We start from the raw sequence: 23,652 nt of genomic DNA, 5'->3' as shown, positions 1-23,652 counted from the left end.
TCTTTAGAATCTCAACTGCTAACCTACTTTTATCTTTGCATCTCCTCTTTGAGGGAATCTTGTTCTGACCTGGAAAGGAAGGAAAGTGCCCTCTGACAAACAGCTTTTGTCTGTTCTTGGCCCTTCAACACCTGCCTTCAAGATAACCTCTGAGCTACCTTTTCCATTTACTCCAAGTAGACTCAGTGTAGTAAGCAACTTATTCCTGAAGCTTCTAGGGCTGACCCCACCATGGCTTCTTTCTGGATCCAACAAAGTCCTCAGCCAAGTCTTACAGCACTTCATGAGGCCTCCTTTTTCCAAGGCCAAGTGCCAGAACCTAACTCCACGTGACTTAGACATCTGACCATGCTAGTTCCCAACTGCCATTAACAGAGTAATAAAAATCTGTACGGCAATGCACTTACTAGCTCTTAAGTGCTTTGATCAAGAAGGATTTTTTTTTTCTTTCCACAGTGCAATTGGCTAGACATCCTTTAGCTGTAGGCAGCCTGGCCCATGTCCCCATTTCACCCTGAAAACTAGATTGGGTACCCACAATATATTATCTTTGTTTCCTACCTATTATCATCATCTTGCTTCATCAAGCAATGAGCTCCTCAAAAGGAATAGGTATTATTTTCTGAATTACATTCCTTGCACACAAATGCACATTACTGTAGAAATTCAGGTCTATCTCTACTTAATGTTATTTAAGAAATTCTCATATCCAAGACATGCAGCAATATTTAAAATACTTTACTTAATATGAAACAAACTATTTATGGAACATGAAGAAATATTGAATGTTTCCTATGTGCTAGTTGGAAATCCAGGTTCTGGGAATGCAGCAAATTAGATCAATAAGAACCTTCTCATGTATAGCTTACGTTAGAGAAAAACAACAGACATCAGAAACAAGAAATACATAAAACAAGAATGCTAGAATTGCAGTCAGGGCAATAATCCAGTAAGTAGAGCCTTTACCTGGCACATAGCTGACCCAGGTCAATCTTCAGCACCCCTAATAGTGCCTGAGTCCAGCCAGAAATGCTTCCTGAGCACAGAGATCGGAGAAAGTTCTGAGCACTGCTGAGTGTGGCCCAAAACAAACAAACAAAGAACCTGAATTGTCAAAAATCAGAGAACTACTATGCAACAAGTAATTAAGGAAGTCCTCCTTAAAAATTGATAATTGAATAACACAAAGATGGCAAGACAAAAACTACTCAAAATATCTAAGGAAAGAGTCAGTTTTAAAGAATTTAATATACATAGACACATAATGCATTAAGTGTAGGTTCCCACTTTTTGTTTCTTTGTTTTCGTTTTGAGGGCAATCAGACACAGTGCTGGGAATCGAACAGGAGTCAGCTGTATGCTTACCATACCCACAGACTTATCACTCCACTATGTCTATACTTTTTAAAGCTTAAAGGGTTTAGAATGATTAAAACAGGAAACAGGAAGAAAATTAAATGCATGCTGAAAGCTTATAACATCTCAGATATGTGCATTTAAAACTTGATTTCAAGACTCTTTACACTTCTAAACACAGAGGACCCCAAAAGATTCTCCCCTTCTCCACCCTCTGCTCAATTGGGGTTTATATATTATCAATGTTGGCTGCATTCATAATAAAACTGGGGGTGGGGGGCAAAGAGATAGTACAGTGGGTAAGGTGTTTGCCTTGAAGTTGGCCATCCAGGGCATGTCCCAGAACTCTACAGGGTCCACCAAGCACCAGGAATGATTCCTGAGCACAAAATCAAGAGTAATCCCTGAGCATAGAGCCAGGAGTAATCTCTGAGCGCGCGCGCGCGCGCGCACACACACACACACACACACACACAGAGAGAGAGAGAGAGAGAGAGAGAGGCCACAGAGGTAAGACAGAAGTGAAAGCACTTGCCTTGCGTCTTGATTGTTTCTATCCTGATTCAAATCTCTGGCACTACATATGGGTCTCACAGCATCTATCTCTACTTAATGTTCACACAGGAACAGATGACAACTCACCCCATTCCCACCCCACCCCCCCCCGAAAAAAGAACAAGGATCCATTTTACTATGGGCTAGTACAATAGCACAGCTGTAGGGCATTTGCCTTACAAGTGGCCAACATGGCCAACCCCAGTTAGATTCCTCCGCCCCTCTCAGAGAGCCCCGCAAGCTACCAAAAGAATTTAGCCTGTACGGCAAAGCCTGGCAAGCTACTCATGAGGTATTCAATATGCCAAACACAGTAACAATTGTCACAATGGAGACGTTACTGGGCCCACTCGAACAAATCGATGAACAACGGGAGGACGGTGATCGCTATAACCAGAACTCAGGAAATACCAAAAGAATGAACACTAAGAGTGCGATCTGAAAAAAACCCAAATTCTGTAGAGAAATAATTGTTCTTTAACAAATAAACTTTGATAAAAGAGAATTCCAGAGTAATTTATCCCTTGAAAAACCAAATGCCATAGGGGAGAGGTTTTGGGCGCTCATTTGAGCAGATCAACTGTGGAAACATAAATAAAAACTATAAAACAATAAAGTTGAATGCTGATCACCATAGAACTACAGCTAGATCTTAGAAATGACTTAAGTTCTAACTGCACTAATGATATTGGAGTTAGATTTCTTTTTAACACTTTACATTTGAGATTAGTCCATGCCAAAAGGTTATTTTAAATATTTATTAATAAATAAATATGAGGTCTGGAATTACGCTAAAAGGCCCAAAGCGTTGAGAGAAGACTCAAAAACAAAGACTGTTTGCTGGATGATTAACACCTGAGCATTTTTATTTTAAACAATTTAACAGGTTTGAACACAAAGATGGGGTATTTCAAATGAATGAACCAGAGCAGTATTTGCAGTCTCCTGTGAGATCACGAAAATAAAGACTATTTCTCTGATTGGGTAAAGGTAAAGGCCCTCCCATTGATCATCAATTTGCTCCAACGGACCCAGTAACGTCTCCATTGGAGACTTTGTTGTTACTGTGTTTGGCACATCGAATACGTCATGGGGAGCTTGCCAGGCTCTGCCCCGTGGGTGAGATACTCTCAGCTTGCCAGGCTCTCCAGAGGGGCGGAGGAATCAACTGGGGTTGGCCATGTTGGCTGCGTGCAAGGCAGACGCCCTATCCCTGTGCTATCAAGGAGAGGACAAAGGCAGGCCAAGAAAGCAACTGCAATGTTGACACCACGCGCAGCCTCAGTGAGAGCAGACTCGCGAGGCACTAAAGCTGGACAGAAAGCGACTAATGGCTGCGTCATGGCGTCCAGGAGGGAGGTTAGCAAAGCCAAGCCACCCAGGGCTAGCATCCAGTGGCCTGATCTCCTAGTTACTAACTTGTGGCTTTGGAGGCCTGAAAGTACAAGAAACAAACAGTTAAGTAACAGCAACAGTGGCCATCCTGGGGGCACAAACTCTCAGCTGCATGTAGTCATCAGTGCTCTGCACATTCAAGCATTTATAATATCAGCACCCAGGCGAAGCCGAGGGACTTGACATGTTCAGGCACCTACAGGCCAGCACCCGGGGGAGAGCTGCGGGGCTTTGCGTGTTCAAGCACCTAAGGGCCAGCAGCCAGGAGGAGCCGCAGGGCATTGCCTTAAAGGACTCTTAACCGAGGAAGCCTTAGCATACTCTGCATTTCTACAACAGAGGGAGGTTGTGAGGCCCACAGCGTGCTGCCTGTCACGTGCTGGCGAGGCTCGGCCCGCCAGTGCTCCAGGTGTGTGTGTGTGTGTGTGTCCCGGGAGAGACCCAACGTTCCGGCCCAGAGTTTAGAGCTGGGGCAGGGGAGGCGAGAAGGATAATAAGCAGGACACTAAGCTTTTCGCTCCGACTTCGTTCTGCACGCGGCAGGGGGTCCGCTTGGGCCACCGACCCGGTCCGCGACGCCCCGGAGCCACGCGCGCCGCCGGACTACATCTCCCAGGATGCCGCGCGCGGGCCGGACCGGGCCGGAAGTCGGGGTCGCGGCGACGCGGGCGAGAGCAGGTACGGGCCGCGCTGCGCTTCGCGGGTTCGTGGCCGGCACCCGCGGGTTTGGGCTGCGGCGGCGGCGGTGGCCTCGCGGGTGGCGGGTGGCTGTGGGTGCGCGGCGGGCGCGCCCGGCGTCCTCCCAGCCCGGCCGTGGAGGCACGCGGGCAGGCTGTGCCTCGGGGTCAGTCCTCGCTAGACGGGACCCCGGAGAGCCGAGACACAGCCGGGCCCGGCCTCCCCCGACCCTGTCTGCCTGACCTTGGTGCCCAGGGGGGGCGGCGTTTGTTCATCCCCAGGTGATTGCCCGGCACCGGCTCCCTGGGCACGCATGACCTGGGCGCGTCGCGGGCCCAGCTCAGGCGTGACAGTGCGTGGCGAAAGCGGAGGCGTAACGCCAGCAGCGATGCAGCCCTTGGAACCTGGGGCCGCGTTCATCCCGCGCCACCCTCCCGCCTCCGTCCTGCCGGGAGGAGGACCCAGGGCCTCAGGCCTGGGAAATGAGCCGTGGTCCTGTTTCTGGCGACTTTTCTGCCTGTTGCTCGAGGGAAAAGAGACACTTGCCCGCTCCGCCCCCCCCCACCCCCGCCCCCGCCCCCGCTCCCGGGTGCTGAACTTTGCCCTGAGGTAGGCGTGGGATGCAGCTTTGGAGGACAGGACGGTGTTGCAATCACTAGGGTGGAATTCCGTGGGACCAGGAGGAGTGAGAAAAGGGTGCTTGAAGGAGTCCTAACGAGAAGGCCAGTGTCACTTGATGCGAAGGAATACACGATGAGGGAAAAGCCAGTTCTCTTCGAAAAGGGGATCATAATAGTCGGGCATCAAAACAACACCTTGAAAAGCTGTGGCTGGTGTTACTCAGGTTTTTGCAACGCATGTAAAAATCTCAGGATGAAAATAGGAAGTTAAATTCCAGAGCAACTCGAAGAGAAAAAAGTTTTTCTTGGTATAGAAGTCACTCTTCTCATTCAAAATTTTAAGCAAGCCCTCCACCTTAGGTTTTTGCTCACATGTTTTCATTCCTGTGAATATGTTTATATGCATACTTGGATGCATAGATAGCAGAAAGCACACAGGCACAAAATTCAAAGTTATACTCTCTTAAGCCCACTTTTTCTTAAATTGTGTTTATGCTCTTCTACCTGATCAGCCAAATTCTGCATCAGAAACAATTCTCAGAAAACTTGTGCTGTAATTTTTCTTCCTATTAGCCTAAGTATAGCTTAGAAACCGTGGAAACCCAGTTAGAAAGTCAAATCTTTTCTTTTTGATTTTGGTTAGGCGGCCACTCGTGTCAGTGCTCAGGGATTACTTCTGGCTCTGTGCTAGGGACCATATCCAGTATGGGTATGAGTCAGCCATGCTAGGCAAGCACCTTAACACCTTTAATATTGGTCTGTTTTCATGTCAGTTGTTGAATTGTGCAAAGACAAATAGATTTCATGTAATGGTAGACAGCTTTTGAACGCTATGTAGGAACAGAGGGGAGCAGCCTTTTTCTAGTACTTGCAGAGGAAAGAGAATAACTACCAATCTATCTACCAATAACCTTTAGCTCCTACTTGCCCCGGGACCTTTATGTTCTTCTGGTCTACCTCAAATGCTCCTTCCTCTTTGTCCCTGTCACTTATTTCCCCTGTCAAGGACGTGACTCCCTCATTTCTAATACCAGAGTTGATCATGCATTATTTCCCTGAACCTTCTGTTGAGTTACATTATCTTTTAAACTTCTCAAGCCTGAGGTATGCAGTGTGATGATTGTTGACAACTCACTTTAGAAGAGAGTGCTGCTTTAGAAACCATAACTATTACTCCAATTCTGTTACACTAATGAAATGTTCCCACCAGTGATCTACAAAACAATTGCAAGTAACTGTTTTTGTTGTTCACTTTTTTAAAGGAAGAATGTCTTCTATAAAAAGAAGTCCAACTCAAGAAGTGATTTCCCAGTTTCACTCTTCAGCTGCAGAAGGTGATGTTGCCAGGTTAACAGTGATCTGCAGCCATTCGCCATCTGTTCTCAATGAAACATCTGAAAATGGTTGGACAGCTTTAATGTATGCTGCAAGGAACGGGCATCCAGATGTTGTTCAGTTTCTTCTTGAGAAAGGGTAAAATTTTCCACTGCCTCCTGAGTGGTGGGTGGTTTCACTTATGGGTTAAAAGTTCAAATTTTTTCTTGTATTTTCTTTATTTTTATTTTTGTATATTCTTGTATTATTTATTTTTGTATTTTTTATTTTCTTGTATTATTCATCATTGAACTTGTAAACAACTTCTTTATTAGTTTTGTTATGTAAAAATATAGTATTCATTGACTTTTACACTTTAAAAATGTTTATTTTTCAAATGTGATAAGTATAATTTGGCTTGCGTGATTACTCTCATTGACAGTTGTGTTTATGTGGCTCGTTTTGAGGCACCTGGTCAACCACATCTCTTCACCACCCCGTCCAGGACCTTTCACCAGTGTCCTTAGGTTACTTCAAGTCCATCTCATTATTACCGCCAACCCACTCACATGCCTCTTGGTATTCTCAGACTGTTCACTTATTTTGTTTCCCTGTAATGAACAACAAAAAAGTGAAACTGAAGTTTTTTTCTTATGATCCTCTATTTTTGAATTGCGTTATGTTGGTTTACAATACCCTGTGTGTTCTAGGAATACAGTTTGAGGAATACCTCCTCAAATATATTAGCACACTTCAGCTCGCATCAGTGTACCAGTATCTCTTTCCACCACAATCCTTTGGACCTCCATCTTTGTTTCAATCCAGAGCTGAGATCTTACTAGTTAAGGAAAAAAATGAAAGACAAAAAAGATAAATATGTACTCTGTGTTCTGTTGTTGATGGATATGGATATATATATAGTGCTTTAATGTGTAACTCACACAAGGGGGGCTTGGCACCCACAGCGGCAGTGACTCTATCTCTCCCGCCGCCCGCGTTCGGTAGTCTCACCCTTCTCCCACCCGGGAGAGGTTGATGGCGATGGTCAGGTGGAGGAAGGAACGAGGGCCAGGCTGGTTGGTATTAGTCGTAGTTTATTCTGTTTCTCTCCTCATCTGTCTCTGCTCCCTCTCTCCTTCTCTCTCTCTGCTCCCGTCTCTCTCTGTTTCTCCTCGTCTCTTCTTCTGTCTCTGCTCCCATGCTACTTCATTCTCCTTTTCCATCCCCCTTCATCCTCCTCTTCCTTCTGATCCTCTCTGAACTCTCTTCTTCCTTCTGCCCCCAGCCCACTCCTAGAGTACAGTTAAATCCTCTATGAGGAATTGGGGGAACAATTACATAGGTGTGGTCACAATCAATAGGGGTGGAGATCAACAGGGGTAGAAATCTTAGCCTCAGGGAAGACCACTCCTAGGACAGATCCTTCCTCAGCAGGAGGACCCACCCTAGAGCAGAATCCCATGGGCGTACCTCTCCTCTCCTTGTCTGACAAGCATATAAGAATATAATATAAATCATTTTGTATGGATACAGTAAGAAATATCTTAAACTTATAGAATTGCTCTCCTAGGGCCATCTCGATCTCGGACTACAGTGCTCAGGCCAGATAGTCTTTCCCACCCCTAGCAGGATCCTAGTCTTGTCGTTACCTTTGGATCATGACAGCATTTGTCTATGATCAAACTCTTAACTTATAGTTAAGAATCGTGGCACCTTGGCCTGGCCCATTTCGCTGCCAGGGTAGCTCACTGCTTGCCCTGGGTCCATTCAGTCCCTCGTCAGGACCCTGCTTTTGGGGTGTTAGGAACTAAGGGCAACTGAGGCTTAAGTTGAGAAAGATGCCCGGGAGTGAATATTCAAGGCCAATCAAATCCTAAGTTACAAAGCATAATGTTAACGGTCTTCCTGTATCTATACAAAAAGGATATTACCTTAAAGTAAATTGTTCATAAGGCATAAGGAGAGGAAAAAGGCAATATTTCACTCATACATATAAAATCATAGATTTCTGGGAAACTGATCTTACAAATTAACAAAGTCTGATTAAGGGGAAAGCTGATTAACTGGGTGGGAAGGAGAGCATAGGGAAGACTGTTTACATGTTTACATGTAAACACAATGGAAGTGGAAGTGCCTCTGGAGCACCGTGGTGGGTGTAACCAGATTGATGGGTGTAACCAGATAAAACCTAAGCTTCTTGAAGGACAAAGCAATGTTACCCAACACTTTAAGAAGACAATTTATTTGCTATAGTAGTCAAGATGTAAAATGTGGCTGCCCTTTGAACAGTTTATTTGTGGTCTCCCTAAAAGTCATAGGCTTAGTCCTCATACCATATATTATGTGTGATACCTTTGGAGATGGATGAGTCTTTGGGAAGTAATCAAATCATGAGATAGTATTACTGTGTTTTGAAGGAAAGACCTCGGTGCATTTGCCTCCTGTCTCTTCCTTCTCGGGCTGGAGTGATTGCACAGCGGGTAGGGTGTTTGTCTTGCACGCAGCCAACCCAGGTTCCATTTTAGCATTCGTCTCAGAGAGCCCCGCAAGCTACCGAGAGTATCCTGCCCACACGGCAGGGCCTGGCAAGCTCCCTTTGGAGTATTCGATATGCCAAAAACAGTAACAACAAGTCTCAGAGTGGAAATGTTACTGGTACCCGCCAAAGCAAATCGATGAACAGGGGGAGGACAGTGCTTACAGACAGTGCTTACAGTAATCAACATATATGTGAGGTCAACTCTTATTTGCTCTACTATCATTTCACTGAACATGATGTCTTGCATCTCCATCCAGCTTAAAACAAACAGCAAGATTTTTTTGTGGTTGCATAATATATCACTGTGTATATATACAACTTCACCTATTTGTCATTGGAAATTTAGATTGTTTCTTTTCCCTGGCTGTTGCTGCGGGGAATATAAGCAGGCATATATCACTTGGGGGGTAGATACCAAGAAATGGAATCTCTGGGTCATATGCAGTCTCTAGTTTTCATTTTTTGAGATATCTCTGCCCTGTTTTCCACATAGGCCAGAACTTGCAGGTGCTGAAGATTGAACCTAGGTCAGGTGCACATAAGGCAAGCAGCCTATCTGCCATAAAATCTCTCCTTTCCACAATTTTTTAAGTTCAGAAATTTTAAATCTCCATTCTAAAACCTTTCAGTATTTATGATTTCTTCTAACCTTTATTTACATAGTTAATAATTTACTAAATTATTTCCTGAGAAAAAATATTTATCAGTCTAGTGTAGAAAGTTATCATGTACACCTCCGAATATCTTAGTAAATTCTGAAGAGAATGCTTATGTCCTATTTTATCTGTTTTACCTGTAGGTGTGACCGGTCCATTGTCAATAAATCAAAACAGACTGCACTAGACATTGCTAAATTTTGGGGTTACAAGCATATCGCTAACTTACTAGCTAATGCCAAAGGTGGAAAGAAGCCATGGTTCTTAACCAGTGATGTGGAAGAATGTGAAAATTATTTTAGCAGGACACTGCTGGACCGGAAAAGTGAAAAAAGAACTGATTCTGACTGGCTACTAGCTAAAGAAAGCCATCCGACTACAGTTTATATCCTTTTCTCAGATTTAAGCCCCTTGGTTACCCTAGGTGGCAATAAGGAAAGTTTCCAACAGCCAGAAGTCAGACTTTGCCAGCTAAACTACACCGATATAAAGGATTATTTGACGCATCCCGAGAACATTACCTTGATTTTCCTTGGAGTTGAACTTGAAATGAAAAAAGAGTTCTTTAACTCTACTGGGGAAGTTCCACGAGAAGAAGAAGATGGGCTGGTTGCTTGGTTTGCTCTGGCTATAGATCCTGTTGCTGCTGAAGAATTTAAGCAAAGGCATGAAAATTGTTATTTTCTTCATCCTCCAATGCCAGCCCTTCTGCAGCTGAAAGACAAAGAAGCGGGTAAGAGGTGAACATTGTTCACTTGTGTGGGTAATTGATTTTGGGAACTGGATTGGAGTTTTATGTGTCTTCAGCCTCTAGAAAATTGCCTTTTCCCATATGCACTGAGATTAGGCCGTCTCCATTGGGAACTCAACTTTTAGTTCTTACTCTACCTGATGATTCTGGGCAGTTATAGCAGTTTTAATCAGCATAGATTAATTTCTGTGAAATTTACTTTCATGCATGCTGGTTTTCTTTCTTTCTTTTTTTTTTTTTTTGATTCTTCAGTGAGTAATTATTGGTCCTTTTCATATACTGAACATGATGGCAGATGTGCTTAATTTGGGGAAAAGTTGAGGCAGGCAAGAGAGGTTCAGAATCATGCCTCCATCTCTCTAAATTTATGTTAGATTTTTCACTCTGGGGGACCATATCCAGCCACTCTAAGAACTTTCTCTTGGATCTGCATTCAGGGATCACTCCAGTTGGCCATGTACAAGGCAAGTGCCCAATGTGCGGATTTATTTCCCACGTCCCTAGTGTTTCTTCCTGTAAAGTGCTGAAATAACACACCTCAGTTTACAGTATATACTGCCAGTTAATGTTGCAGGCAAACAGTGTTCCTGTGGCTCATTAAATTTTAATGGCTTATTTTTAATTTTTTTATTATTATTCTCATTTTTTCTCATTTAAAATACTGCTATTGTTCTTTATGATTCTTACACACTTTAAACATCCGTAGAGGTAGTAGAGAGATAGTACAGCGGGAAGGTGCTTGCCTTCTACATAGCTGACCCAAATTTGTTCCCCCAAGCCCCACCAAGAGTGATCTCTCAGCACAGAGCCAGGAGTAAGTCCCAGGTATGGTCCCAGAATAAAAACAAACTGAAAAATCAGTGACGAAAAGAATGCATCTTACTATAAAGATTTTTAGGCATTTAACATGTAGCATTTCTGTCTAGTCACCCCACTAAAATCATTTATTGAAGTACCAGCAGCTAGAGGTTATAACTAGAATGTATATAGTTTAAGGCTTATACCATTAGACCTTTTTTGGAAGATAAAGTTTGCCACAGATATAAATGTAGTCTTTGTCACACTGTACATTTGCTCCGTGAGACAGGAGACCACAGTGACTTCCTCAGCAATGTGCGAAACATTTCTGTAGTGTTCTACTAATGTTTCCTAGAGTCCAGGTCTAAGTTAGGATCTAACTGCTTCTGCAGTGTATTTTTATAAATTTCACTGTTGTATGTTTTATGTACATGTACTATTTTACATGTACTAGACATGTTTTATTTAATGTACTATTAAATGTATATTTAAAATTCAAAAATCGCATGCGGTATCAGTTCCAACTAATACAGTGCACAAGATGAATGAGAAGTGCATTTTTCTTTTTTGAGCTATATTTTGTTATTATAAATTAGAAGTATTTATAATAACAAATAGTTTTATTTGTACTCTGTAAAATTCAGTCTTTTGCTTTTGAAGTACCACACACAAAAAAATACAAACACTGAAACATGGAGACCGTGCAGCATTCCAAACCTAGTGTCTTTTGCATTGATGTAAGGGCATTTTACTTCTTTATTTCCTCTTTGACAGTTTGTAACAGTGTGAACACCTCATGCAATTCTCTTTAAGGGGTTGTGGCTCAAGCAAGATCCGTTCTTGCATGGCACAGTCGATACAAGTATTGCCCCACCTGTGGAAGTGCCACGAGAATTGAAGAAGGAGGCTATAAAAGAGTGTGCCTGAGGAAGGACTGCCCAAGTCTGCAGGGTGTCCACAATACCTCGTACCCACGAGTTGGTAAGCCAGCCCCGTATGGTCTCAAGCCCCACCAGTCGGAGCCTGATGGAGGCACCAGCACCAGGGCAGTGCCTCTGCACCCGCCTCTCCTTATCTCATTGCTGTGGCTGCCCGCTCCCCTTGGTGCCGCCAGCGTGCTGTGAGTGTGGGCGTCCATTCTGCTAATTCTTAATCCCGGGTGAAAAGAGAATGCCTGTGTCCCCGGGGAGAACCCCTGGAAGTGCGAAATATGACTTACATCTGGTTGGTTCTCAGGAGCCTTTTGCATGTCACTCATGCTTCACTGTCTGTGGAGAAGTCGCTACACTTGTGTCTGTGGGAGAGGGGAAATCTTCCCTTAAAAGTTTACTTGTTAAAAAAATGTACCTGAAGAGGCCAGAGCAATAGTGCAGCAGGTAGGGTGCTTGTCTTGCATGCAGCAGACTAGGGTTCGATCCCCGCATTCCATGTGGTTCCCTGAGAACCTCTAGGAATGTCCCTTTAAAAAAAAAAAAAAGAGAGAGAGAGTAAAAGCATGGGGTCAGGGTCCTAACAACCTTGTGGACCAAGCGTCCCAACTGCCCTCCATGCATGGTAGTCATTGCTTAGAACCAGTAATCATCAAAAAAAGAAGCAAGTATTCTTTGGGAAATGCCTAATTACCAAGCTGTCTGAGCTGAACTTTCACATATCCAAGGGCCTTCGTCTATTGGGACAAACATCTTAGTAATGGACTTTCTCTAGGGGAGATGCTTCCAGGAGGAGGAGCAGAAATAGAGTGGCTGCAGGACCCCACCCTTCCAGGGCAGGTCGAGAGGCCCGAAACGACCCATCCTGTCCGTCTTTACCTAGTCCGCAGCAGTGTCCCTGAACACTCCTGAAAAGGTGATCCCTCTGGGACTGGAGCTAAGACACTGACTTGCCTTACACAGGGCTAACCTACTTCAGGAGTGATTCCTGAGTGCAGAGTCAGGAGTGACCCCTGAGCATAGTCTGGTGTGGCCCCCCAAAAGGCAGAATTTTTTAAAATATGTGCAGTATACCACAAATGCACAGTAAATGTTGCTATGAAGTTGAGAAGAGAAAGAATAAGAGTTCTTTTAACTCACTGCCTGTATTCTGGGAAGTTTTCCCAAAGTACTTCTTCATCAGCTGTAGACAGGAAGAAATAATGCCTTGTAATTCAGCCAGAGTCTTGCTGTTACAGGTGTTGTGCTCTTTTATTAATCTGCAAGAGCCAGACTTTCCTCCAGGACTCATTGGAATGAGCCAAAGGGGGTGGTAGTGACCTTTGGTACAGTGATGCGGGGGGCACTTTCCGGTTGTTTTTCTTAAGGAAGATTTCTAGAGGAGCACTGAACAATTCTTTTTTTCTAAAATGGGAACTAGTGCTAGTCAAACTAGCACTAAGATAAACTAATTTGGGACTCTCTCTGCTAGACATTACACAATACCTTAGATTTTTTTTTTCATGTCATTTATGCATCTGATTTATTTTAACAGATCCAGTAGTTATCATGCAAGTTATTCATCCAGATGGGACCAAATGCCTTTTAGGCAGGCAGAAAAGATTTCCCCCAGGCATGTTTACTTGTCTTGCTGGATTTATTGAACCTGGTAAGCCCTTTTGAGCTCTATTTATAAATAATTTTTATTTTACTTACAGTTTCCAACTTGTATTTGGCAAGTAATCTAACACATAGCAAATTTTATTTCCTATAAATTGATTTAAAAATTCAGGCAGAATTTGAAAACAATCTCTGCTAAGTTATCATGTTACAGAACTGGGAAGTTTTAGGATCTTTTGTGGATTTTAAATTATATTATTATTAAATTGTTATATGAATTATTATTTTTATTTTGATAAGTCACATGATTTTGTGGGGATTTGTTTGGGGGCCACATCTAGCTGTGCTTGACTCTGTGCGCAGGAGTCATTCCCAGTGGTGTAACTGACCATATACAGTACCAAAGATAGAACCCAGATCAGCTGCCAGCAAGGTGTATGTCTTACTAGCTGTGTTATCTCTCTGACCCAGTTTTGTGTTTAAAACAAAAAATGTAGTATATCTTTCATACACTGATCTTACCAATGTGTTTTATGCCTTCACTTTCCTCTGTACTGGATTCATCTGTCACCTTTTCAAAGAAACCCTCCTTGATTGTCCCAAATACATTGGCCCCATATCCCCAAATTTCCCATATCCCCAGATGTCATCCTGCCAAACATTTCCCCATATCATTCACCAACTTTGTTTGGTATGTGCCTATGCATTTACTCATTTCTCTTTCTGTAACCAAAAGAATTAAGCTCAATAAGGACACAGGCTATTAATTATACTTATACCAAACTCTTAAAGGCAGTGCTTCGCAGTAGAAACTCAATATATTTGTGAAATGGTATAATATATTTCATGTTTAATTTCATCTTCCAGCATTGGTCTGCATTAATGGATGATAGTAGACATGAGCATGCATATGGGTACTCACTCTCTGCTCTGAAATCTCACATTTATTAAATCAGATGGTTTCTCATACAACCCTATGAGTCGGTAGTAGTGAGAGAAGCCATTTTACAGATGGGGCACTAAGGTTCAGGGGCTGAGGAACTTGCACAGGTGAAGCAGCTACAATGTGATGGAGGAACGGTGATTGGATTTCTGAGTCAGTGCTCTAAGTCATCATACTGCCTGTCACGCTCTAGCTATTTTTTCAAAAGCTGAGTAGGGTTCCATTAATGAGTGTTCTCCAGTTTTTCAGTCATTTGTGCTAAATGATGTTTCACTTGTTTCAGTGTCCTTGTTATTACAAACTGCAGTTAATGTTTTGTACCTGTGAACCTCTGGATATGTTCTCTAGAACCCACATACGAGAAAGGAGAAAGCTCTTTGTGGGTATTCCCAGGTTGCTTTTGGAATTTTTCTGCAGTTTACCTGTCCTCTAGAAGTGCATGAAATGCTCACCTACTCACCGACTTCACCAGCAGATGTTTCAGAATCTGTAACTTGCTTTTCTGATGTCTATGGACTGGCATTGTAGTTTTTATTTTCATTTTCCTGGCACTTGAGCTTCCCTTTCATTGTACATCAGACATCCTGTTTTCTTTTCCCCTGAATCTATACGTTCATGTCCTTTGTGTAGTTCCATTCTGATCATTTATCCTTCACGTATTGATAACTTATTATGTGCTCATCTTACTGTCCTGCAAATAGGCCATCTCTGACATCTTTTCATTTTATATGGGTTTTTAATGAACATGTTCATTTTTATGTAGGAAACTTGCCATTGTATTTGAAACAAGAGCTATACTTAAATAGAAAGCATTTCCAGATTTCTGGGCAAACTTAGATTACAACTATACCCACCGTCCTAGTTCTCCTTTCCAACAAATCAGAAATATAAAGTGCACTTGTTATTATTTTGTCATAGCTAAGTCAGGTCTTCTAAAGGAAACCAATTATTTAGAAAGAAAATATTCATCTTGCAAGGTTTAAAAATTTGGTATTATGTGATATTTAACTTTTTAGAAAAGTAATCACCTACATTCTTTGACAGGAGAAAAGTTTCAGTTTAAACAAAAAGGCTGTTGGTAAAGCCATGTAATGATAAATCATAACTGTTTGATGGTGAGACATAGGAGAGATTATATTTGTTTATATTGTGTTTAGTCAGTAATTCTGAATGTTGTAGATAACATTGTTTTAATACAACCAACAAATTTGGACCCTTAAGAAATGAAGTTTCGTTGCATTTTTTTATTTTGTATATCTTTAAAAAAACTTTTAAAGAATGTTTTCTTGGATTCTAATCTAGTTTAGGTTTCTGCTTCCTGGTTTTTCGAATTGGGTTTCTGTCCAAAGTGATTTCCAAGTATTTGAACCCCCTCGGAGCACAAAATGTGCAGCCCGCATTCATTGGCTGCTTGTTCTTGTGCTCCGTTTGATTAGGAGAGACAATCGAAGATGCTGTTCGGAGAGAAGTAGAAGAGGAAAGTGGAGTCAAAGTTGGCCATGTTCAGTACGTCTCTTGTCAACCGTGGCCAATGCCTTCCTCCCTAATGATTGGTTGCTTAGCTGTGGCAGTGTCTACAGAAATTAAAGTTGACAAGAATGAAATAGAGGATGCCCGCTGGTTCACTAGAGAACAGGTAAAGTTCAATTTAATTTCCTTCTTCCATTGATTGTTCTCTGGCTGGATTGGTTTGGGCATGCAGCAAAGATGTGTGTTTTCACCAAGTCAAATAAATGGCTCTGGCCCCCTTGTGCATGGCTTCTCATGTGTTGATGTGCCTCCCTCTTGGTGAACCATTCTCTAAGATGCTTTTAGCAATAATGATTCTGTGCCATTCTCTGACTTCAGATGTACAAAGCGGTACATCCTTCAGTATGTACCGCTCAGTGGTCTTAGATAGGCACTATTTCAGAGATGAGAAGCAGGAATGTTATTCTTAGATTTGTTAGATTTTAGTTTATAGTACCAAAAGGTATAGCTCTAGAAGACATAAAGCTTAATAAGTGAAAATGCTTAATTTTTTGAAAATTTCATGTCCTTTTTAAAATGGACTTCTGGACAAGGAAGATAAACAGTTTAACAAAGATACAATCACAAGAACTTTCTAAAATGTCACTCCTGAGTAATTTATTGAAAAAATTACTTACTTGTCTGTGTTTTATCTGACCTGAAGTGTTTTCATGAAAAAAATATTGGAGATAATACAGTAGTGAAAACCAGAAATTCGTTTTGGAAGATAATACAGTGGGTTTCCTGCAGCCGACCTGGGTTCGATCTCCGGCATCTCGTATGCTCCCCCGAGCTGGTCAGGAATGATTCTTGAGTGCAGAGCCAGGAGTAAGACTAGAGCATCACTGGGTGTGGCCAAGAAAATAATCAAGCAGAATCCATTTTGCCTTTATCCAAGCAAAATTAATAACCCCTACTTCTTGATATTCTCAGTTTTGTAACCCAGATCCAAGGATTTGGATTACAAAATTACAAGATCCTCTGATGTCTGCCGTTCTCCTTCTGAATGAGTTCACTTAACATAATCACAAATCACAAATCACAAATCATCCTGTTATTCGTCGATTGCCTCGAGCAGGCCCCAGTGACGTCTCCTTCATCCTAGCCCTGAGATTATATTCAAGGCTCTTTAGGAGAATGAGACCCATCATTGTCACAGGTATTTGGCATATTGGGTACGCCACGGGGAGTTTGCCAGACTCTGCCCTGTGGGCAGGCTACATTCGATAGCCTGCAAGTTTGTCCAAAGTAGGAATGAGATAATAAGATGTCATAATAAGATGTCGCGTGGCCGCAAATGCGGCCGCACGGTTCCAGGAGCTGGTTTTTATAGTCTCTGAGTCTTGGCCGTTGATGGGATTACAATGCACCAGGGGGCCAGTTGGTGGGTGTGACCCCCGCCTACTGGAATTTGGAGGATCTGGGTGGAGGATGCTCGGCCCAAATCCGAGTAGGCTTGGAGATCTCGGCCCCGGAACCCGCATGACTTTGTCCCTCTGCCAGTACCTTCATGTGTGCGGAAAGTGGTCTCAGCATGGTGGTGGCTGGTCCTGGAGGTCTTCGGCTGCCAGAGCCCTGCTCGGGGCGGGGAGGAAAGCTCAACCCGCTCCCCTCCAAGGGGCCCCAGCGAGGACAGCCAGGCGCGGGGGCAGGAGACTGCACTGTTCTCTTCCGGGAGCTGGTTTTTACAGTTCAACATAATGAGGGTATGAAAAGCATGTGAGGAAGGCCAGGGCCACTCCCTGACACCACATGTTCTAGAAGCATCACCAGGTGTGCCCCTTAACCCCCAAAGAAAGCAAACTGAACTTGAGGGCACTAGAGAACACTCAGAGGATTCGATCCTCAGCAAATCATACGATTCCCTGAGCATTACCAGGAGTCATACCTAAGTTATTACTAAGGAGTAACTCCTGAACATCACTGAATGGATGATCCAAAAACCAAAGTTGTAATAATAACAATAATAGACTGAAAAGATAGTATAGGGGTTAAGATATCTTTTTTTTTTTCTTTTTTGGGTCATGTTCAGCGATGCTCAGGGGTTTCTCCTGGCTCTGCACTCAGGAATCATTTCTGGTGGTGCTTGGGGGACCATATGGGATGCTGGGAATCAAACCCGGGTTGGCAGCGTGCAAGGCAAACGCTCTACCCGCTGTGCTATTGCTCCAGTCCAAGGGTTGAGATATCTTGCATCTGGGACCAGAGCGATAACACAGCAGGTAGGGCGTTTGCCTTGTACACGGCCAACCCAGGTTCGATCCCTGGCATCCCATATGGTCCCCCAAGCACCGCCAGGAGTAATTCCTGAGTGCAAAGCTAGGAGTAACCCCTGAGCATCGCCGGGTGTGACCCAAAAAAGAATAAATAAATAAATATTTATTTAAAAAAAAGATATCTTGCATCTCATCAACCCTGGTTTGAATTCCTGGCACTCCTATGGTCCCCCAACAGTGACAGAGCCAGGAGTAGCCCCTGAGCACAGTTGGGTGTGGCTGAAACACACCCACCCCCACCCCATCCCTCTCTAAGCCAACACAAGGCCAGAGATGTAGCATGTAGCAATAGTAGGGATGCCTGGCATGTATGAAGCCCTGGGTTCATTCCTTCCTGGTACAGCAAAAAATACAGAGCTACTTAGCTAACTAGCCTAGAGCATCAATGCATAAGACAAACCTTAGGCAGAGCCAAAGTCTTCGAGACAGAAGCTGAAGAGCACATCATCCTTAGGGCCGGGGAAATGGCTCAGAATACCGGCACAGGGGCTCTGTATGTGGGAATCCTGGGTTCTAGCCCCGACACCAGGTTTCACCCTGACACAGCAGGGAGCCACCCGAGTACCAAGCCGGGAGTAGGGTCTGAACACTGCTGGGCATGGCCCCCGTGCAAATAACACCACAGATTCCACGCGCACCAATCTACCATAATAACATACTCTAAATTTAATTCTAACATAATAACATACTCTACCATAATAACATACTCTAACATACTCTACCATAATAACATACTCTAAATTTAATTCTAACATAATAACATACTCTAAATTTAATTCTATGCTCAGTCTTAAAAAGTAGAAATTTTTCTAACTTTTAGAAAAGATAAACCATTTTAGAAGTTGGTTTTCACTTTGAAAATAAACATGAAACATGCATTTTGCTATATTATGATCATATTTGGGGTTTGTTTTTGTTTGGTTTTCGACTTACCATTATTGTAGCTTAGATAATACGGCTATAAATCTGTTTATGTCTGTGACTTTGATATGCACAGTCACTGCACCTCCCACCATCCAAGTGCCCAATACTCCTAGCCCTCCTTTTCCTTCCCACCTACCAGTAACCCCTACTGCTTGGTCCTCCCAAAACAAGAATTTGTTGTTGTGTACCTGTTTCTGTGTTTTCTTTCCCTCAATGCCTCAGATTAACAAAATCATCTGGGGTTTGTCCATCTCCAGCTGAATTGTTTCCTTAACATGATAACACTCTAAAACCACCGAAGTTGCATCAAACTGCATGATTTCATTTTCTTAGAGCTGCATAGTATTCCATCATGTCCACATTCTACAGATTATTTTTAATTCATTCTTATGTCTTTGGGCATTTGGGTTTTTTCCAACCCTAGCTATTTTACTTAGCAGTGAAATTAACATAAGTGTGTTTATGTTTTTTGAAATTAATATTTTCTTTATTTTGAAGTGGGGACAGATGCCAGGAAGTAGAATTGCTGGATCATATGGAAACTTTATTCTTACTCTTTTGAGAAGTGTATAAGTTTTCTTGAAATATTTTTAATTGAATCACTAGGCTATGAATGCAGTAATAAAGTACCCTACAAGGGGCTGGAGTGATAGCACAGAAGGTAGGGCGTTTGCCTTGCATGCGGCCGACCCAGGTTCGATTCCCAACATCCCATATGGTCCCCTGATCACTGCCAGGAGTAACTCCTGAGTGCAGAGCCAGGAGTAACCCCTGTACATCACCAGGTGTGACCCAAAAAGCAAAAAATTTAAAAAAATAATAATAAAGTACCCTACTATTCACTATTAAAGTCATATATTTTTAGTATATGTAAATACAGGAATTGTATGTAAGACATTGTTAAACATCCTAATAAGTTTTATTGTGGTGCATTTCAGGTCGTGGACGTTCTGACCAAAGGGAAGCAGCAGGCGTTCTTTGTGCCCCCAAGCCGTGCCATTGCGCATCAGTTAATCAAGCACTGGATTGGAATGAACCCCAATCTTTAAATCAAATGACTAATTAATTTTGTCTCAGTATTAATTTCTAATGCCACTTTATCCTCTGATGAAATTGATCCTGGTGATGCTTTGCAGTGTCACATTATACTGGGTTTTCAAGGTAATTTCAAAGTGTGCTTTCCAACTTAATCATCAAATTCATGCTTCCATAAATTACATCACCTCGGATCTTCTAGGAAGAGAGTCCTGGTCTCCCTGCATTTGTTTCAGTTGCACACCATGATTTTATCTCACAAAACCCAATTTCTAATAAGAGAAATCATATAACAAAGTCGTTTGTAGAGATTTAAATCTAAATTCCAGGGTGCCTTGTAAGCATTGGGCCAGTCACTCCAATGCTTCTTAGAGAAATAACACAATTTTAATGGATTTCATCTTTATTTTAAATTGTTTAATTCCCTGGGCTGGAGCAATAGCACAGCGGTAGGGCATTTGCCTTGCATGCAGCCAACATGGCCGACCCGAGTTCGATTCCTCCGCCCCTCTCAGAGAGCCCGGCAAGCTACCGAGAGTATCTCGCCTGCACGGCAGAGCCTGGCAAGCTCCCCATGACGTACTCGATATGCCAAACACAGTAACAACAAGTCTCATGATGGAGACGTTAGTGGGCCCGCTCGAGCAAATCCATGAACAACAGGAGGACCGTGACTGTGACCGTTCAATTCCCTTAAATTTCCTCTGGGCTGCCGGTAGTGAGTCTCGCTCCTCTTCCCTTAGAGTCACTGTGTTCTGGGGGTTGTGCTGGCAGTGGCTGCTTCTCCCTCTGGTGCCCCCCAGGTTCTGGCGAGAAGAACTCAGGAGCCTCCTCTGCAGACTAAGAATCATTCACATTGACCTTGTCTGTTCTGCGCAAAGTTGTTCTCCATTAAACTAGGGATTTTTTACTTTCTCACTAACATTGAATATGTTGGAAAGAATTCTTCTTAAAGGTAGCATCTTGATTTTGCCCTTCTATGAACACAGTCTAAGAAACTTTAAAAATGTTTGTCTCAGGCCGGCGTGATACTAGAGTCGGTAGGGCGTTTGCCTTGCACATGCAGACCTGGGTTCAATCCCCAGCATCCCATATGGTCCCCCGAGCACCGCCAGGAGTGATTCCTGAGTGCAGAGCCAGGAATAACCCCTGAGCATCGCCGGGTGTGACCAAAAAAGCAAAAAAAAAGAAAAGAAAAGAAAATGTTTATCTCAGAACCAGATCAGTGAGCAAAAAGAAATGGTATTATACAACTTTGCCATGCAAATAGTTTGAAATCATTTTAAAAGATAGTCTAAGAGTATTAAATATATAGTAACTTATAGTAATAAATATATAATAATAAATATATAATTGACTCTTTACTGTTATATATTAAAAATGAAAAAACCTTAAGGATAATATATAGTTAATTGCCATATTTTTTTAGAAAATTAAGAAGAAATCCAAAAGGTAAATCTAATTATTTTAAATCATTAAAGGCAAGTAAATTGATGAATTTATAAAATTATACTTAACATCATTAATAAAACTAATCCTAACTATGATTAAATAACATAATTTCAAGTCTCTTGTATAACCACATTCACTATTCTTTTGATAGGAAGTGAAAACTGGTACCAAAAGCTTATAGGCAGCAAATCAAAAGAAGTAATAGGAATAAATTTAATTTGCTCAGTATTCTTAATTAAAATTATCACATACCAAAGTTGATTTAACAAGATAATTTTCTTGGGGGGTGAGCGCTTAATTTAATTCTTTTTTTTCTTTTTTGCTCTGGGTCACACACAGTGGTGCTCAGGGATTCCTCCTGGTGGACTCAGGGGACCATATCAGGTACTCTGGGTTAAACTCAGATCAGCCTTGTACAAGGGAAATGACCTACCAATGTACTGTCACTCTGGCCCCAAACTTTTCTTGATAAAATATGACCAGTGGGACTGGAACAATAGTACAGTAGGTAGGATACTTCCCTTTCATGTGACCTACTGGCATTCAGTCCCTGAGATGAGCCAGGAATGACCCCTGAGTTCAGAGCCAGAAGTAAGCCCTGAGCACAGCAGGTATGACCCATTAAAAAAATACCAATAAACAGTGAATTTCTTAGTAACCAATGAAAGATTAGGTTACTGATACTGATGTTAGGACTTTAGGGTTTTTTTTTAAGACAATATGTTGTGAAATTTGAACTACATAAGTGTCTAAAAAATGATGTGCCTTGGTTTATTGTGAAGTATAATGATTTGAGGTCCAGTTTTTACTTTAAATGCACTTCTAAATCTTCAGAGGTTTTAAGATACAAAATTTCAGGTTTGCATGAAATTAGAATGTTAAATTATAAATTGTCAACAAAATGAAGTTATGAATTTCATTTTGGATATTTAATCATGTACTCAGGTAGCTAGGTAAGTAATTCTTTTAATTATTAAATGGCTAGCTTCTAGCAATGAGAGATGAAGAGAGCATGTAAAAGAAATGATGGAAGTTTGAGTCCAAGAGTATTTTCTAATGACACTGAATGTAACAATTTATTAAAGTACTTATCTATCTGCCGTTGTGTTGTTTTTTACTATATTTTGATAAATTTATTTTTATAAATGGAAAATGCCAAATGTAGTCACTGTAATAGAATTAAAGTATATAAGTAAAAGTTACAAGACCCTTTTTAAAAGTTGACATACTTGAAAGATTTAAATTTTTAGTTTGAATCTTCAAAATTTTAGTTTTGCATAATGTATCGTACGTCTTTTAGTTTTGTTCACGCACACATATGCAGAAATATACAGACAGAATATGTACAAAGTAGTTAATTCCTATTCTGTTTTAAAATCATATAAGCATTATCTGTTTCTATTGTCTGATACTACTAATGGCTTATTCTTAAATTTTCACTCATTTACTTTTTGTTAAAGGACCAAAAGAATTAGAAAACCGAATAATTGGCTTGGAAAATGATTAAGGATTTTGAAGAAAAAATTAGGAACTTACAGGACACTACCTTACATGCGGCTGACCAGGGTTCAAATCCCAGCCTGCCACACGTCCCCAAGCATTGCCAGAAGTGACTGAGCACTGAGCCAGGCAGAAGCCCTGTGCACAGCCAGATGTGGCCCGTAAAACAGACAAGAAAAAGGATTTAGGTGAAGATAGAAAGTAATGGGAAGCAGGTGAAACCATGAAATGAGAAAAGAAAAGTATGTTAATAATCCAAATGAGCGATTTTGTTTTGTTTTGTTTTTGCAGCCATGCTGCGGTACTTGGGGCTTACTCCTGTCTCTGTTTAGGGATCCAACCCTGTTGGCCTCATGCAAGACACACTCCCTACCCATTGGGCTATCTCTCCAGTCCCAAATAAATGAGACACGTCATAATAGCTGACAGTAGAGCCGTGTTTCTAATGTGGATGCCTTGAAATAGTCTTTCAATTATTTACAGTAATTCAAAAGTCCTTCAGTTATTTAGAATAAGGGTTCCACAAGGCAAATTTTATTAGGAATAAGGCCAGTTATGTGCCAAGTGCCAACTACATACTGGTGTGTACGGTAGGAAAGGTCGGGGGGGGGGGGGGTGCTGCGTGGAAGTTCTGTGAAATGTTAAGTAAGCCACACTTGAAAGAGGCAGATTTCTCTTATAGGGAAATATCAAGGGCAAATACAAGAACAAGGTCTTGAGGCAAATCAGCAGCACATGTTGAGAGGTTGGTTTGACTTCAGCATTTGACCCTCAGGGAGTAGAGCATATTCTGTAATTGGACTGAATTCTAGAAGCTTTGATA

The 23,652-nt window shown here is 42.0% G+C and overlaps 1 protein-coding gene across 1 annotated transcript; it reads left to right on the top strand.

Moving 5' to 3' along the window:
- Positions 1–3,923: 3,923 nt before the first annotated feature.
- NUDT12 (nudix hydrolase 12) lies at positions 3,924–22,429 on the top strand. Its single transcript, XM_056139161.1, has 7 exons — positions 3,924–3,984; positions 5,867–6,077; positions 9,257–9,846; positions 11,476–11,643; positions 13,126–13,239; positions 15,570–15,769; positions 19,781–22,429. Exons 1-7 carry the CDS (start codon positions 3,924–3,926, stop codon positions 19,889–19,891), a joined length of 1,455 nt encoding a protein of 484 aa, XP_055995136.1. The 3' UTR covers positions 19,892–22,429.
- Positions 22,430–23,652: the final 1,223 nt, after the last annotated feature.

The sequence above is a fragment of the Sorex fumeus genome, unplaced genomic scaffold, assembly GCF_029834395.1.
Source record: "Sorex fumeus unplaced genomic scaffold, SorFum_2.1 ptg000131l, whole genome shotgun sequence".
NCBI lineage: Eukaryota > Metazoa > Chordata > Mammalia > Eulipotyphla > Soricidae > Sorex > Sorex fumeus.
The sequence above is the reverse complement of the archived record's forward strand: the minus strand, read 5'-3'. Positions and strand labels throughout refer to the sequence as shown.